This window comes from Magallana gigas, chromosome 7 (assembly GCF_963853765.1).
Source record: "Magallana gigas chromosome 7, xbMagGiga1.1, whole genome shotgun sequence".
Lineage (NCBI taxonomy): Eukaryota > Metazoa > Mollusca > Bivalvia > Ostreida > Ostreidae > Magallana > Magallana gigas.
Window position 1 is genome coordinate 42,207,317 of NC_088859.1, and position 16,055 is coordinate 42,223,371.

The 16,055-nt window shown below is 32.4% G+C and overlaps 2 protein-coding genes and 1 long non-coding RNA gene across 5 annotated transcripts in view; 2 read left to right on the forward strand and 1 right to left on the reverse strand.

Moving 5' to 3' along the window:
- The first annotated feature begins 193 nt into the window (after nucleotides 1-193).
- LOC105319701 (HAUS augmin-like complex subunit 2) lies at nucleotides 194-6,518 on the forward strand. Its single transcript, XM_011417332.4, has 6 exons — nucleotides 194-356; nucleotides 492-584; nucleotides 5,039-5,108; nucleotides 5,427-5,559; nucleotides 5,839-5,947; nucleotides 6,352-6,518. Exons 1-6 carry the CDS (start codon nucleotides 237-239, stop codon nucleotides 6,466-6,468), a joined length of 642 nt encoding a protein of 213 aa, XP_011415634.3. The 5' UTR covers nucleotides 194-236; the 3' UTR covers nucleotides 6,469-6,518.
- Nucleotides 6,519-6,919: 401 nt separating this feature from the next.
- Nucleotides 6,920-16,055, reverse strand: part of LOC105319700 (rhomboid-related protein 1) — a 33,067-nt gene continuing 23,931 nt past the window's right edge. Inside the window, exons 1-7 of one of the 3 annotated variants that reach the window (XM_034458997.2) lie at nucleotides 13,161-13,320; nucleotides 12,404-12,628; nucleotides 10,422-10,564; nucleotides 9,047-9,159; nucleotides 8,105-8,205; nucleotides 7,862-7,916; nucleotides 6,920-7,314 (exon numbers count right to left, since the gene is read on the reverse strand). In XM_034458997.2, the coding sequence (XP_034314888.2) occupies nucleotides 7,082-7,314; nucleotides 7,862-7,916; nucleotides 8,105-8,205; nucleotides 9,047-9,159; nucleotides 10,422-10,564; nucleotides 12,404-12,628 (870 nt within the window). In that variant the 5' untranslated portion in view covers nucleotides 13,161-13,320 and the 3' untranslated portion in view covers nucleotides 6,920-7,081. Of the gene's footprint in view, nucleotides 7,315-7,861; nucleotides 7,917-8,104; nucleotides 8,206-9,046; nucleotides 9,160-10,421; nucleotides 10,565-12,403; nucleotides 12,629-13,160; nucleotides 13,321-16,055 lie in introns of those variants that run through there. The other 2 variants (XM_034458996.2, XM_034458998.2) reach the window with 2 other exon arrangements.
- LOC136269860 (uncharacterized) lies at nucleotides 10,044-10,550 on the forward strand. The gene is made up of 2 exons (XR_010707427.1): nucleotides 10,044-10,178; nucleotides 10,406-10,550. It is a non-coding gene; the product is annotated as an uncharacterized lncRNA (long non-coding RNA).

Consider the following 16,055-nt stretch of genomic DNA (forward strand, 5'->3'; position numbering starts at 1 on the left):
TATTGCATTAAGTATAAACATTATTTACTTTTTACATAAAGACCACAGAAAAGGTATTTTAACAATAAAAATAATTGATATATTAAAAGGTTCAATATCATTCAAAAATATCAAAAAAAATATAAGAAAAAAATACTCACATGACCAGTTTTAGCTATTTTCACTATTTAGTTAGACCTTATTTTCACTCTTCAGTAGAGGAGGTAAATTTAAAAACATCAACAAACAAACCAAACATGGATCTCAGAAATTTCTCTAAATCTGGAGAACTTAATCCTTGGAGTGATGCGGATTCTGCACTTTCTCCACTTTTAAACGTGCTGAATATTGTTGAAAAGTTGGGATACGTTCAGAAGGTGATGCACATTTTTTCTCGTAGTAAAAATAAGGACAAACAGTGCCAAGTAAACCCTAGGTCAACCTCATAATTACCTGTAAATTGTTAAGTAGTGTGAGCATATTTGTTAACTGATGAAATTATTCTTTTTTAGACCAAAGATGATAAGAAAAAGAGTTCATCGCCTTCCATAGCTTTGATAGCATTGCTGAAAGAAACATCAAAAATTCAGAGAGAATTGCATCAGGTTTGATTATGTTTACAATGAGAATTAAACTGAAACTTGTGTGGAAGCATCCTCAGGTAGGGTAGATACACGTTTGTTCAAATTATGATTCCCGAGGGTAGGAGTGGGCCTCAGGGGAGGGGGGGGGTGTTCGAATTTTACAGATGTACATATGAATAGAGAATAATCTTTTTAGAATTATTCTTCTCTAAAACTAATTATCCAGAAAAGCTGTAGCTTGTTTGGAAGCATCCTCAGGTAGGATAGATTCAAGTTTGTTCAAAGTGTGATCCCCGGAATGCTGGAGAAAACGTACCCAGGAGAAAACGTACCCAATTTATAGGGTACGTTTTCTCCAGGAGAAAACGGAGAAAACGTACCCGGGTACGTTTTCTCCAAGAGAAAACGTACCCTATGAAAATAATAAATAATGGTTTTCATAGATATTCTTAAATGAAAGAAAATAAAATATACAATGAACATTTGTATCATTTGTTGCTGTTGTTTTTTAAATGCATAGTCACCATGGTCACGTACTTAAATTAAGACAATAATTTGTAACATATCATACACGAACATGGCCTTAGCAGTTTAATTAGTCGACAATTAATCCACCATTAATGAAAACGTTAAATTATTAGTTTTTAGGTCACCTGAGTCACTCAGGTGACCTATTGCAATTGGTCTTCGTCCGTCGTCGTGCGTCGTGCGTCTGTGCGTCGTGCGTTAACAATTTTACATTTTTAACTTCTTCTTGAAAACTACCAGGCCAATTGTTACCATTTTTGGTGTGAAGTATCTCTATGGTAAGAAGAGTCTAAATTGTGAAATTCACGGCTCTACCACCCCTGGGGTCCCACAGGTGGGGCCAAATATGAAAAAAAGCCAAATTTTCAAAAATCTTCTTCTCTACTCCCACGCATGTGAGGAAAAAACTAGTTGCATGGTTATTATGTTAATGAAGCCCTCTACCAAAATTGTGAAATTTATGGCCCCACGGTCAGGGGTTCTGGCTCTAGGGTGGGGCCAATATGGCCATATAGTAAAAATGTATAAAATCTTAGAAAATCCTCTTCTTTACTACCATATATGTTTTTTAAAAACTAAATGCATGATTATGATGTCCATGAGGCCCTCTACCTAAATTGTGAAATTCATGGCCCCTGGGTCAGGGGTTCAGGTTCTAGGGTGGGGCCAATATGGCCAAATAGTAAAAATGTATTAAATCTTAGAAAATCCTCTTCTCTACTCCCATATATATTTGTTAAAAAAACTAAATGCATGATTATGATATCCATGAGGCCCTCTACCTAAATTGTGAAATTCATGACCCCTTTGTTAGGTGTTCAGGCTCTATGGTGGGGCCAATATGGCCATATAGTAAAACTGTTTTAAATTAAATCTTAAAAAATCTTCTTCTCTACTCCCACACATGTGGGCAAAAAACTGAATTCATGGTTATGATATCCACAATCTCCTTTACCTAAATTGTGAAATTCATGGCCCCTTGGTAAGGGGTTCAGGACATGGGGGGGGGGAAGCGCAATATGGCAATATATTGTTAATGCATATAATGTTTGAAAATTTCCTTCTCTATTCTCACACATCTGTATAAAAAAACTGACTTATTATTAAGTTTACCAGGAAGTCCTCTACTGAAATTTTAATTTTCATGTCCCCTCAAGGATGAGTTTTGACTCTAGGGCAGGGCCAAAATGGATGTATAGATGTTAATGCATATAACGTTTAAAAATTATCTTCTTTACTCCTACACACCTGAAAGGAAAACTAAATTCATGATTTTGTAGACCAGATCTTTTAGTTTTTCACCAAAATTATAGGTTTCACGGTTCTTTTTGAAATGTGGTTGTCATTACAAATTTATAATTTTTCTACTCCAGTATGAAACCTAATTAATTAGATGCATATATGAGACTCCGTGACAAGTTTGTGTATGGGATATATGCTACTCAGGTGACCGTTAAGGCCAATTGGCCTCTTGTTATTGCAATCTCATTTGAAGAACTAAATGATGAGTATCTCAACAGCTCAAGAAGTCGATATCGCGGGGTTTTTTTTTCGCCATTTTTTTGAAAATTATCTATAATACAAGGTTGCTTAATATAACCAAGTTTAAGTCTTTTAAATATTTGTTTGATTCATATATATGGAAACTACTACGAGATGTAACATTGAACAGTCAATTTGCTTCCGACGCCACTGACATGTGCTAACGGTAAATGGATAATTAGAAGAAGTAGACTGAAAACACTTTATGACAGGTCATTATTTCGTACTAAAATAAAAGTTGCTACAATTATTATAAAGATATTATTCATAAAATAAATATATTTCTATACATATATGCATTAAAATATGCATTAAAGTAGAATTTGAAAATTATTTAATATGTCCAACCCCTTTAAAATTATAAAGTATTAAATTCATATATCTATAAAATTCTTACATTTCTGTACATTTATTATGCAAAATAGTATTTAGAAATATTAAAAACTATTAAGTAGTATAATTATGATTTTCATAGGGTACGGTTTCTCTTGGAGAAAACGTACCCGGGTACGTTTTCTCCTGGAGAAAACGTATCCTAGAATTTGGGTACGTTTTCTCCTGGGTACGTTTTCTCCTGGGTACGTTTTCTCCTGAGGGTGATCCCCGGAGGTAAGGTGGGGCCACAATGTGGGAAGGGGCAATTTGTACATAAGGAAAAAAAATTATTCTTGAAACTTAAATGTTATAATGCATGTTTTTACTAAAATGCAAGCATCATGACATATTGTTGATTCTCAATTTCTTATAACCTTGGCAATTTTTGGGCCCCATCAGGGGCTTAAAGTTTGACGTAGGTTTATAGATATTTGTTTAAGATCTTCTTGAGAACTGTAATACTCATTATGGGATATGACTTTGAAATCATTCTGTTCAAAAGTGGCTCAATTTTCAACATACTATAGTAATAATATCTGAAGAAGAAAAAATTGTGAAAATCTTTTTAATTTAAATATTTATTCTACTTCATTGTCCAAATATCTTTTTTATATATGACTCTTTTTAATGAATCTGATTTTCATTATGGCTATTGTTGCTTAGGTGAGTGATGTGGCCAATGAGCCTCTTGTTCTGTTTTGAAACACCTCCTCTTTCACTTCATGTATTAACACAGAGCCAAAAATGAAAAAGTTTATGGAGATTATCTATTACAAATGACATAAAAAGTACCCAAATGATCATGTTAAAAAATTGTGCAGGCAGTTAATAGAATTTTGACATGTTTAAAAGAGTTCACATTTCCCTATTAATGGCTATTATAAATGCCCATAAGAAATGTATTTTTATTCATCTGAATTTTCTAGGTTCCTAAAACTGTGTGTGCAACTTTTTGTGCACAACAAATTAACAGTTTTTGTATGGATAGAACTGTAGATCCATGGTCCGTCATCTCAAATTATGCAAGGAGGTACAGTCTGCAACTAGGAACAATTGAAAGAAGAAATCTTAGAATTTTTTTGTCATGTATCAATTTCAGTTGTTTTCATTGACAGGCTTGTGTATTTATCAACAAAATGTGATGAAAACTTTAACCTGAATCTGGGACAGAAAATATTTTGTGGAGCTCTTAATTTTAAATGGCTGATGGATCAGAATAAAAATTAACTAATTATTTTGAAAGTAACCTAAGCATTTCCAAAATTTCCAGCATTGAATATTTCATCGTTCTTCATTTTGTGTGGAAAAACTGTTTAAGTGTTAGTATGATCAACAAATTTAAGGAATATTGTGAATAAAACATCACAGTTTATTTGGTTATTGTATGTCTCATTTTACAATGTAAAATAGGTAAAGGTGAATCAAACTTAATAACTACTGCTAAATCTTAGGTGTAGTTTCTATATAAACAAGGGAGGTATATATACATCCCTGATATAGACTGATTACAGAACTGTACAATTTTGTAAAAAAAAATTATGTTGGTATCTTTGTGGAAATTGTAGACACATTCTTTGCTGCATTCTAGACTGCACTTATCGAAAAAGGCAGTACAGTAAAAATGTAAGCACAGTGTTAACAAATAATAGTAGATTACTAAAGTGGATTTGAATTATACCTACCCCTGAATACTTTGAGCACATACTGGTACTGGCTTTACAATTGGGAGTAGAGGTCTGTTTGTTCTTCAGTCGCATTACCAGTATAATGGTTTTTATAGATTGGTTTTTGTGAAACAAGGAAATATACTTTGCATTGTATACATTTAGTTTACTTTCATTAAAGTAATTTGGTGGATGAGCAAAAAACCCCAAAACACTCTACTTTATGTAAATAAATGGTATTCAGACACCTGAGTTAATGTATGTGCATGAATATTTAAATAAAGATTAAATTTTTTTAATGTGATAAATATTTGACTTGACGTTTAAATTTCCAGCCTAGTTTAAAAAAAAATATTTTATTTGTAGGTTGATTTGGACATCCAAAGGAGAATGCAAGACAAGGAAACTAGTGACATCACCCACCTTGCTGTTAGAGGTAGATTTCATGCTGTACTCAAGCATTCCTTGATTGACATATATAGTTGATATTTATAGTAAAACGTGAAAGGAAAAATGATACACTATTGTGTTGTTTCAAAATAGCCTGCAACATTTCTTGTAAAGTTGATCCATTGTATATAAACTTATTTAGCAGACTTGTGAAAAATCATTCAATTATTTTTAGCCTTCAAACTAAAGATTTATTAATTCTTAAAATCTTACTTCAACTATTTCAGTTTTCTGATCTCAATAATTTTTACAAAAGCATGCTTGTATGTTGGTGTATTATATAAGCCGGGTTTTTTTTTTTCAGAGAAAAGAATAAAGGATATTCAAAGTTTAAATGGTCACATGCAATCCATCATTGACAGCAAAAGTCAGTTAAAAACCCGACTTCAACAACCTTTTGTAGGCGATTTTGTAAAAATTGAAGCACAGTACCACAGGCAAGTTCTCTTATAATATTTGACAAAATATTTATAAGACCCATTAAATAAAATTTTAAATGCATGTTATTATCATTTAGCACTAGGTTTCTGTTAAGCATACAAGAATCTTGCCTGTTGTGAAGATGCATTACTTGATATGCATTATTCTCAAAGGGTAATTGTTTTGGGGAAGATTTTCATTTGGTTAACTGTAACATTGTACGTGTTAAAGACTCTGAAATGATGGTGTTTTTCATTGTTGGTTTTCTTGAATGTGTAAAACTTATTTTTTTTTAGATATGCGGCGGAACTATTTCCTCAGATTGCCCCCATACTTGCCGATTTGACCACTCATCTAGAAAATATAGCGTGGGTCAAATCATTGTCCTTCAGTGATGGAAAAATGGTCAGTTTATAGTTTTTCATCTCATATTTTATTTTCAGCATCTCCAATATCTGACATAAAGTTAAACAAGTTTTCAAAAATGTTTAAAACAATGATTTAAGCACTGTGTATGTATGGAAAATATATTATAAATACAATCAACTAGTGGCTCAAGCTTAATGACAGTGCTGAGCATCTAACACAATGGAGGTTTTATAAGGGTAATTGCATAAGCAGACATACAGATTTAAAAAAAAAATAGCATTCCTATATGGTCTCTATGCTAGTATTCTGATATGTAATTCTGAGAATTAACATGTTTTTGTAAAAGCAGAATTTTTGTTTGATGGTTTATAAATGTTTGAATATTGATTTTAAGTTGATTGTTACTTTATCAGTAAATCTAATAATTTTTGTATTTTTAGGACAGTTTGTTAAGTGATCTAAACAACACATTAGCAGGATTACAAACAACATTCCAGTTGTTATGTCAGATGAGGAATAACATGGCCCAGTTTCATCACATTGATATCAAATCCTGACAAAACAATTTTTTAAATCATATCATTACATCATTAAATATTCATAACTATTCATGCATTTTTCTTCAAGTTCCACCCCCCCCCCCCCTCATTTTCTTGCAACTTTAATGAAGTATTATACTGCCAAAGACATAAAGTGATATTTGAAAAAATTGACAAGAGGCGTTTTGACCTACTTTTTAATTCTAATTTGTCAGTTTTTATGTCTGCTATATATGGCTTTAGCTGGACATTCTGGCTATGTGTGTGAAGATGCTTTCTTTATGTTTTCGAGCACAGTCTGAGCAAATAAAATACATAATCAATTCGTTAACTAGATTTTCTCTGTGGTTAATTATTCACCTGAGTTGAAATTGAGATCGAATATATGAAACGGTCCTTGTATCTACAATGTAATGCAATTCAGATCGCAATGGGTCAAATTTCTGACTCCTGTGAAAAACATGATTTAAAATGCACTAAAGCTTTCGATATGACATAGCTGCAATAATGTAACCCTCTCCGGATTTTTTTTTTTTTTTTTTTTGGGAGAGGAATGAATATTTAAATAAAATAGTTAACCAACTTTTGAATAAAAAACAATAAACAAATAACAAATCAATAACAAGTAAGGTCAGAAATAGAAAACGTTCCAGCAAACAGCAAATGCCGTGCAGCCAGCATACACCGCGAACGCGATCCACCACGCGCACTGTTTGTAAAGTTTCTGATCAAAGTTTTTAAGCACCAGAAGCCCCATGGTGAGCCCCGCTAAAGACCCCATCAAGTGGGCCGTGTAACTTATTTGGGGAAGGAGGTCCCGCTCCAGCAGTCTGTCCCAAACGGCGAACCCGACGTCAGCGCTGGCTGAAAAAAATGGAAGTCTTTTATCATAATAGGATTTTGCTTATAAGCATGACGTTAAAATAGTTCTTATCATTTTACGATAGTTTAATTAAAATAATTTATTATTATATTGTAAAAAGAATGTTATATAAATGTCTATAAATAACAGAAATGTCGTCAATGTATTGCATTTAAGTGCTTGCTAAACGCGTGCTACCGCCCAACCACCGAACACATAAGAGAAACACACCTTGCGTTTTTTTTTTTTTTCGATATCCATACAGTTGTTTGCGTTGGGTTTAATTTTTGAAAGTATACACATTAAAAAAAAAATGTGTTATAGTCCTATGCTTGAATTTTTTTCCTAAATTGATTTTCTCTCCAATAACATAATTGTTTGCTTTTTCAAAAACTAAATTAATTTCATTTGATCAGTGTTTGATACAGTCATATAAATAATACAGAAAGTTCTTTTGTATTCTATGAATTTAAAGTGTGTTCATTTCCAAGCGATTTAATTGCGTAAATAGAGCTGATGTTTATTTCAACGAAGCAAAGAAAAAATTACCGATAATCAAAACAGCACTCAACTTTAAAAGACCGAATTCCATTTCAGAGTAATTCTGTAAAAACAAAAAACAGATTCAGCAATATTACGCGTAAATTTTTTCTCATTTTTGCAATTTGTCGATGAAGCAATATTTGGAAATAAATTGGTATTTTTATAAATTAACAATTTTCTTTGGTCCAATTAATTAAAGCCAAAAAAAAAAAACCTCAAGAGAATAGTAGTATATATATAGACACAGACCAGCATGATGTTGGCGAGATGAGCCGCCAGTAGCGAGTAGACCCCTCCTGAGGCCCCCGCTAAGTACGCCTTCATATCAAACATGGAGGTCCCCAGTGATCCTGAAACATACAACGAACAGAGAAGGATAATACAAGTCTACTGGCTATAATTGTCATTTGCGTGGTTAATTAAGGAACAGTATATAATTAACTAGGATATATATATATATATATATATATATATATATATATATATATATATATATATATATATATATATATATATATATATATATATATATATATATATATAATGGCTTTATGAACAATTACATGTACCATGCACGAGTCAATAATTTTCATGTTATATTTTTAAAAATAAAATATTAGTCCAATTTCTGTGTATGTTTATTTAAAGAGTTTCCCCATAAAATTTGTCAAAGCGATTTGGAACATCACACCAAAGAGAGAGAGAGAGGGGGGGGGGGGTATCTTAAAGTATATTTTTTACGATAACTTATACCGGCAGCAGTTATAGGACCATAGAAAGCCATGAATTTACTGGGTATTTGATGTGTAAAAAGTGAGATTGTCTTGGAGTTTAATAAGAGCTGTTGCTATATTGGTAAACATATAAGTATGGGAAAAACCACAGTAATGTTTTTCACATTTCACCCCGCTCTACAGTTTACCGAATTGATTTTATATCTTTTATAAATTTAATAATTTCAATTCTTCAGCCAATATTTCATTGCAATTGTAGATGTTCGCTGTAGTGTATTTTTGACAGTCTGCTCAGTGTTTTAACCTCATTAAAAATGTTTGTCCAATGGGTACTAAATATAAAAGGATACAGTGTTCTTCCGATGGTTACTTGAAAATAAAAAAAATGTGAAAAATTCCAATAGATATTTAATATTAAAATATAAATGTTATCTTCACTAAATGTGAATCATTGTACCTGCCAGTACCCCTGAAATATACACGATCATTATTCTTCCCGACCCATGGACCATCTCTAACGGAAGTCCCACAAGGATCTGCACCAGCATGTTGAAAAAAAGATGAACCCACCTAAAACGACATGTTATATATATATTGTTTAACAATCTCAGCACCCGTCCTTAACTGTAAGTACTTATTGTTTAACAGTTCAGAGTAAGTAATTATTGTTTAACAGTTCAGAGTATGTGATTATTGTTTAACAATCTCGGCGTCCGTCCGTAACTGTACGAAATTATGGTTTAACACTCTCAGCGTAATTTATTGTTTAATAATCTCAGCGTACGTTATTATTATAACAATCTCAGTGTCCGTCACTGACTAAGTAATTATTGTTTAACAGTTTCAGAGTAGGGTAAGTAATTATTGTTTAACAGTTTCAGAGTAAGGTAAGTAATTATTGTTTAACAGTTTCAGAGTAAGGTAAGTAATTATTGTTTAACAGTTTCAGAGTAAGGTAAGTAATTATTGTTTCAAAGTTTCAGAGTAAGTAACTCAGCGCCCCTCCCTAATTGTAAGTGATTACTGTTTAACACTTTCAGAGTAAGTAATTATTGTTTAACAATCTCGGCGTCCGTCCGTAACTGTAACGAATTAATTTATACTTTTGAGAGTAACTTCGATCATAACTTCAGCTATATACGACGTCAGATTTCTTGATGGTTATTCAAGCTACAATCAGTGGACAAACCCCGGCTGATTCCATGTATGATGTAGAAAGGTTGGAAACCTCCGAGATGAGCTGTAAGAACCTCCATATATGGAAGAAATGCTATTCCCTCTGTGCAACGCACTGATCGATAATTGCACAATTTCGCTCTTTTTTAGATTAATTATTGAACATTAGAAAATGATGCTAACATCAACAGTAAAATACTTTCTTTGGTATTCTGGTTATTCTTATTGTGGTTATGTACGGATAAAAAAATACATAACCATGATGCGGGTTATGTATTTTATTTCTGCAGAGCTCACTGCGTTCATACCCGCATGAACCATCAGCGTTTAGTTGTACAGTCTTTTTACTGTATGCAGTGTCCAGTGTAGTCGGAAATAGTTATTTGTTTGGCCTTTACAAGAAGTTTAAACAGGTATTTTTGTAAATATAATTATCATTAGAATAAATAGAAATATAATTTGGTAACCAAAAACAGTGAGCGAGTTAAAATACCCGGTAACATGTACCGGTGAGCCGTACCATTTTATTGGTGAATGAATTTTTCATAAAGAATAGAATAAATAAAATTGATATTTGATATTTTTCACATCTGGGAAAACCACAATCCTTCATAAATTATGAACCTACTTCTTTTTTTAGTTTTCTAAAACCTTACCCTGCATGGATGAGAGTGTATGAAACAAAGCGCCATAATTGAATTCTTTTGTCGGGCCTAAAGATCAGAACGCTTTCAACAGGAATTGGTCCGTTAGCAGAGATAGCACCAGCGTCCAGGCAGTGATAGGTAAATAGTCCAATCTATCAGGTGGAAAATGGAAAGATATTGAACACATGAATATTGATTGTTCATTTTAAAAATAATAAGAACTGTTCCGGTCCCTAAATACTACGTACCTCTGTGTGTGTGTGTGTGTGTATATATATATATATATATATATATATTGCAAACATTCAATCAAACGATGATGCTTGCACACGAGTTTTATCTCATAATATTGTGAACATTTAAGGGGAGTATGCACTTCAAAATCCAGTTGATTGGTATGTGATGTCGGAAAACTAGTGCATGCTTTGTTTTTAACACTCCATGAAATATCTCATACAGAAATATATCATCAATAAAGCTTTAGCAAGCAACGATAAAAAATTATCTACAGTCAGCTTGAATTGGGACATATTTCGTTTCTTTAATTTGAAATAGTTAGTAAACGATGAAACCTCTAAACATTATATTCTGTTACGATTATTTTGGCCAACAGCATAAGCCATTAATTAAATCTTTATTTAAAAAATTGTGAGGGATTTGAAAAACGGTCAATGTATTTACCATTCTGAGAGTTTTGAAGAAAAAAAATTACGGTTTATAACATATGTATCTTGGGACGTCGACAAATTAAAATTCGGTGTTTACAGAAGATATCCTTAAGGGGACATGGACACGATTTAAAGAGACGTAGACACGATTTAAGCTCAAAATTTTCAAATTTTAATTTTATATTTGAAATGTAAAAAAATTGTTAGTATGAATATTTTTAATGCTTCATAAAAACATGAAGGTAAAATGTCTTTGTTTTGTTAACAATGCTCGAGGCTTCTTTTTGTTTACATAAATATTGTATTAGTACATTGTATTAGTATAAGTTTCAATCAAATCTTGCTTTTTTCTTATCATATATCATGTGAGCATATTGAATCAGTTTTTCTTGTTTGCCATGAATCAATTTGTTAAAACCGTAGTAATTTCTTTTCTTCTTTTGTAAGTAAACACAGGACTCGAGCCTTGGTTAAATAACAAAGCATTTTGCCCTTTGTATCTCGCTAGTAACTTAACTTCTAATGTTCAAATAATTGTCGAACTTTTAATGGTTTATACTTGTATGTGACCAATTTAACAACATTTTTACTGATAGCAACGATCTAATGTTAACTTTAAACGTTATTTTTTTGTGACCAATATTTCTTGAAAAAAATATACAAGTTTATTAGGAGATAAACTTTTTATTTATTTAAAACTACATGAAAATAAGAGTGAAGAATTTCCAGATTCCAGTAGACACATAAGAACAATACCAATGAAAAGCCGCACAGACACATTGGAAGCTCTCCAATAGCATATATGTTCGTAACTCACAAAGCAAGCAATATAGCTTCAGAAATAAATATCAACAAATGCATGTATCATGTCATGGTCCCTTTCCATAAGGTACATAGATGACATCATCAAGCTGTGTTTGATCATTCTTGTGTGTCTCTTTTAAAGTATGCGTAACACTATGTATCAGAAAGTGTCATTTTCAGAAGTTTGGAACCTTGAGAAACATTAATTCATTTGTATCTGGTAAAAATTTAGTATTATATTACCATTTTAACAAGAGCTTGGACTTTGGGTAATTGTGTCAAACAGCAATGTGACGTAGGACTGTCTATTTCATTGCTGGTCACTTAGCCATGGAATTTTGAAATCAACAAGATCTGTCTGGCTTTTGAGCTAAATCTACGCTATCTGTGTATATTTCACTTTAAACCTGCGTCATTTTGACCTTGTTTTGATGCAAGAAAAAGATAGTTACTATCCTATCGAGGTCCAAGGTCTTGTTAAAATGGTTCTAATCAATAAAAAGGAATAAGCCCACCCACCTCTGCTAAAGTAACCGTTGGTACAAACAATGGCGGGGGACAACACGTGTATCTATCTGCATAGTACTGGCGGTCACTTTCAGAAGTAAGGTACTTTTTGGCGATGTAGCGTACCATCTTCCGAAAGCACGTAGGCTTCCGCTTCCGGGGCAAAAGACGGGGTCTTAATGTGGAGGTACTACCCTGGTCTGTCTCGTAAGAAGAACATGGAGATTCCGCACTCATCTATTGCGAAATGTTTTAGAAATATTAATGTAAACGGTGATTAGTTGACAGAATGAAAAAAAAAAACTTCTCAAAAAGTTTAAGTAAAACGCGTAAAAATGGCACTCTGTAAAGAAAAAAAAATATCCACTACATCCAAAAGTCATTTATCAGTCTTTCATATTGTCATATATTGAAAAATTTTGACCGGTTTATCTTGGATTTTTTTGCATATTCTAAATTCATCATTTATTTCGACATATTACAAAAGTCAGAATTGCACTGGAACAACTATTGCGTCCTACTCTAGTAATTAGTCTATCAGTACTTAACGTATAACATTTGCTTAGAAATATTTTTAAAATTAAAATATTTATAAAAATGAATTGCAAGTTCTGTTTTGCATCACTGGAGCTAAATCTTATTATTTTCCTAGAATTTTTTTGTAATTGAATTTCATAACGATTTCAAAGTTCGAGCAACAACTTTACAGATTCAAAATAAATTGTTTGATAATTTGATTATAGCCAAATGCACGTTTAAATTTACTTACACAAATCTCTTGCTTGCTTCCCAGTGTAATTCCTTTTCCAATGATAAACGTTTTATGATAATCTACGGACTTACAATTATTTGTAGTATAGAAATCGTAGTAAAAGTGATTCTGAAAAATTCATGACATGGAAACTCATTATAGTGGCCGCAGCCATATTGGGTGAATTTCCATCAATATTTTATAAGTTCATATAAGCTCAATAACGAGGGAGATATTTATAAAGGAGCGTTTCTTTAAAAAATATCAATAATTCAAAAACAATTATTGAACCATTTAAGCCTTAAACAAAAAACTTAATAACTTTAAGATTTAATAACACTGGAGAAAAACAAAGGCCTTGGCGACCATTGTTTATACTCTATTTGCTAAAAATGTTGAATACTATTTTGTAAATATTCGTACTTTATCAAACTAATCATCTAAGTTTCTTTTTATTTAAAGCTTTCTTTACTATCATTTACGGGTAGTTCAATGAAGCTTGACGGATGTCGCGTGCCGACTGTTCAGTTCCGGTTAGATGAACCAACAGCTGGTGAAACTCAATATGTAAATTTTCTGCCGTCTGCCTGCTTGAGGTTTTAAAAATTCATATCCTATTAGAAACAACAGCCGCAAAGCGATTTTATAATTTCGCTATTATTTAGCGTTACCATGGACTGAATTTTTTTAATTCTCTTCCGACCTCAATATTTTCTCAAGAAAAATAGAGACAATAACTTTGACCAATTAATAGACGCAAACGGCATCAGCTGAATCCCAGAGCGGCTGTGGAGTTATAGAGTGAAATCTGATTAATAAATCATTATTAACCCAAGGTTGAAGTCAGTGTGTGCATTCCTTCCGTTTAACAATGTGTTCAGAGCGATAGATAATTTGTTTAATTATCAAACAGACGGAGCTGTGTTCCAGTAGTCAATGTTAAATGCCACAACAGCTACGAACCTGCGTCTTCTCTATATATGGAGCGAAAGTTGCCGTTGTAACGACGAAAAGTAACCCCCGTAGAATATTGACCGATGGTCATTATTCTACGTAGAAATCAAAGTACTGAAGTACTGACGGGAGTTGATTTTATCGATTATCATTTATTTTAAAATCAACTTATCTTGCATGGCAATTAGTTTCTAGTCTGTATTTGAATTACGCACTTTTTTATCATATGAATTTTTAGACTTTTCCGACAAGAATTTCGAAAAACCCCATATGAATCATGTTGTGTAATATTTAAAGATAGATTTCAAACTATGTATTCGAATCGAAACAATTCTAAAAATCGTATGGATCCAAGCACTATTGATATCGAACTCTAGTCTCTTTCAACCAGACGCTCGGCTGTCTCCGTTAATCTCCGACAAGCAAGAAAGCCATTCTGCGTGTCGGAGATTTACGGAGACAGCCGAACGTCTGGTTGAACGAGACTTTATTAAACTCTGGCGTAGGAATACATAAGACTACAAAAATATCTAACTTGTTCGTATTATATAAAATCTGACTATTTTCAAAGTGTTTATAGATAAGTTTCCTTGAAAAACAATGCTTCAGCATTCGTTACATCGAATTTTTCTATTATTTTCAAGAACTAAGTCTTGTCAGTGCTTAGGTCCAAACTCTGTTTCACTTTCGGTTTGCCAGAGTAACTGCATAGGAGAGTTGATTAAAATTGCCTGCTTGGTACACGTACTTAATTTTTTTTTTATCGTATAACCTTGTACGAATAACTAGCTTGAGTTATCTTTTCTAATCACTTGTCATTGCCTATCATCATTATTTCAGTCTGTTTTTTATTTTTTCAAATAAAAAAAAAATAAGATATATATTTCTTTTATTAAAGTACATTGTTCAACCATGACTGAATAGAAACCATATCAATCTTAGTGGGGAAAAACTCGTACAAATTGTAAACAGGAATTGATACCAAATTTTTATGGGGAATAGAAAAGTATTCATCACGGTCTCTATCACCATGAGAAATTAATTATTAACCGTTGGTCTGAAATAGGCACATCTCATCACATGCATGAATTTAAATTTTTTTATCCGGGATTTGGGGGGGGGGGGGGATATTTATGCGAAGGGGTTCGAGGCCTATAATAGGTATATTTAATAAGTGACCTTAATACGTTTGAATTCCCCATTCCTTCGATCCGCGATCAATTGCATGCGTTATCTCATTTGGATATTTTTCACAATCAATTCTTTATTGTTACAACAGGCTTAAAAAGAATGTATTTTTTAAAAATACAATGCTTGACGTTAAAACCATATAAACATCACAAATACCAAAACTTCGAATTTAGAATTGAACACAAGAAACAGAATACTTTACAAATGATTTTGCATGAATTTAAAATCGATATCTGTTGTAATCAAATTGACATTAAGAATGTACTTGCAAACTTCGGTATATAGCAGTGAAAACAAATTGCAAAGAAACAATGTCACTAAAAAGGGGTTTAGCGTTGAATTTGACTCCATTTGAATGTAGCTCTAGTATTTAAAAACGACACTTGAATCTAGTAAACGATACGTACGAAAGCCGAGAAGGATCATTCGAGATTCGAGATTCGAAATACGAGATTCGAAATACGAGATTCGAGATTCGAAATTCGAGATTCAATATCTAAATTAACCATTCAAATCATGGATCTGAAACCTGTATCCTAGCAACATCAAACTTTTCTAAATAAAGATCATTCGTACATGCTCTTTCCTACAAATACATGTCTTAATAGCTCTTATATAGTGGTTATAAAATGGTTTAATTAACATTGATGAATTAACCCCACACAGTATAAACAATTAAATTAGAAATAACACTGTTGGCTTTGCGAATCTAAGTGGTTTTGTTTGCCCTGTATGTATTTCCCCCCGAACAATTTTAACCCGAAGTGT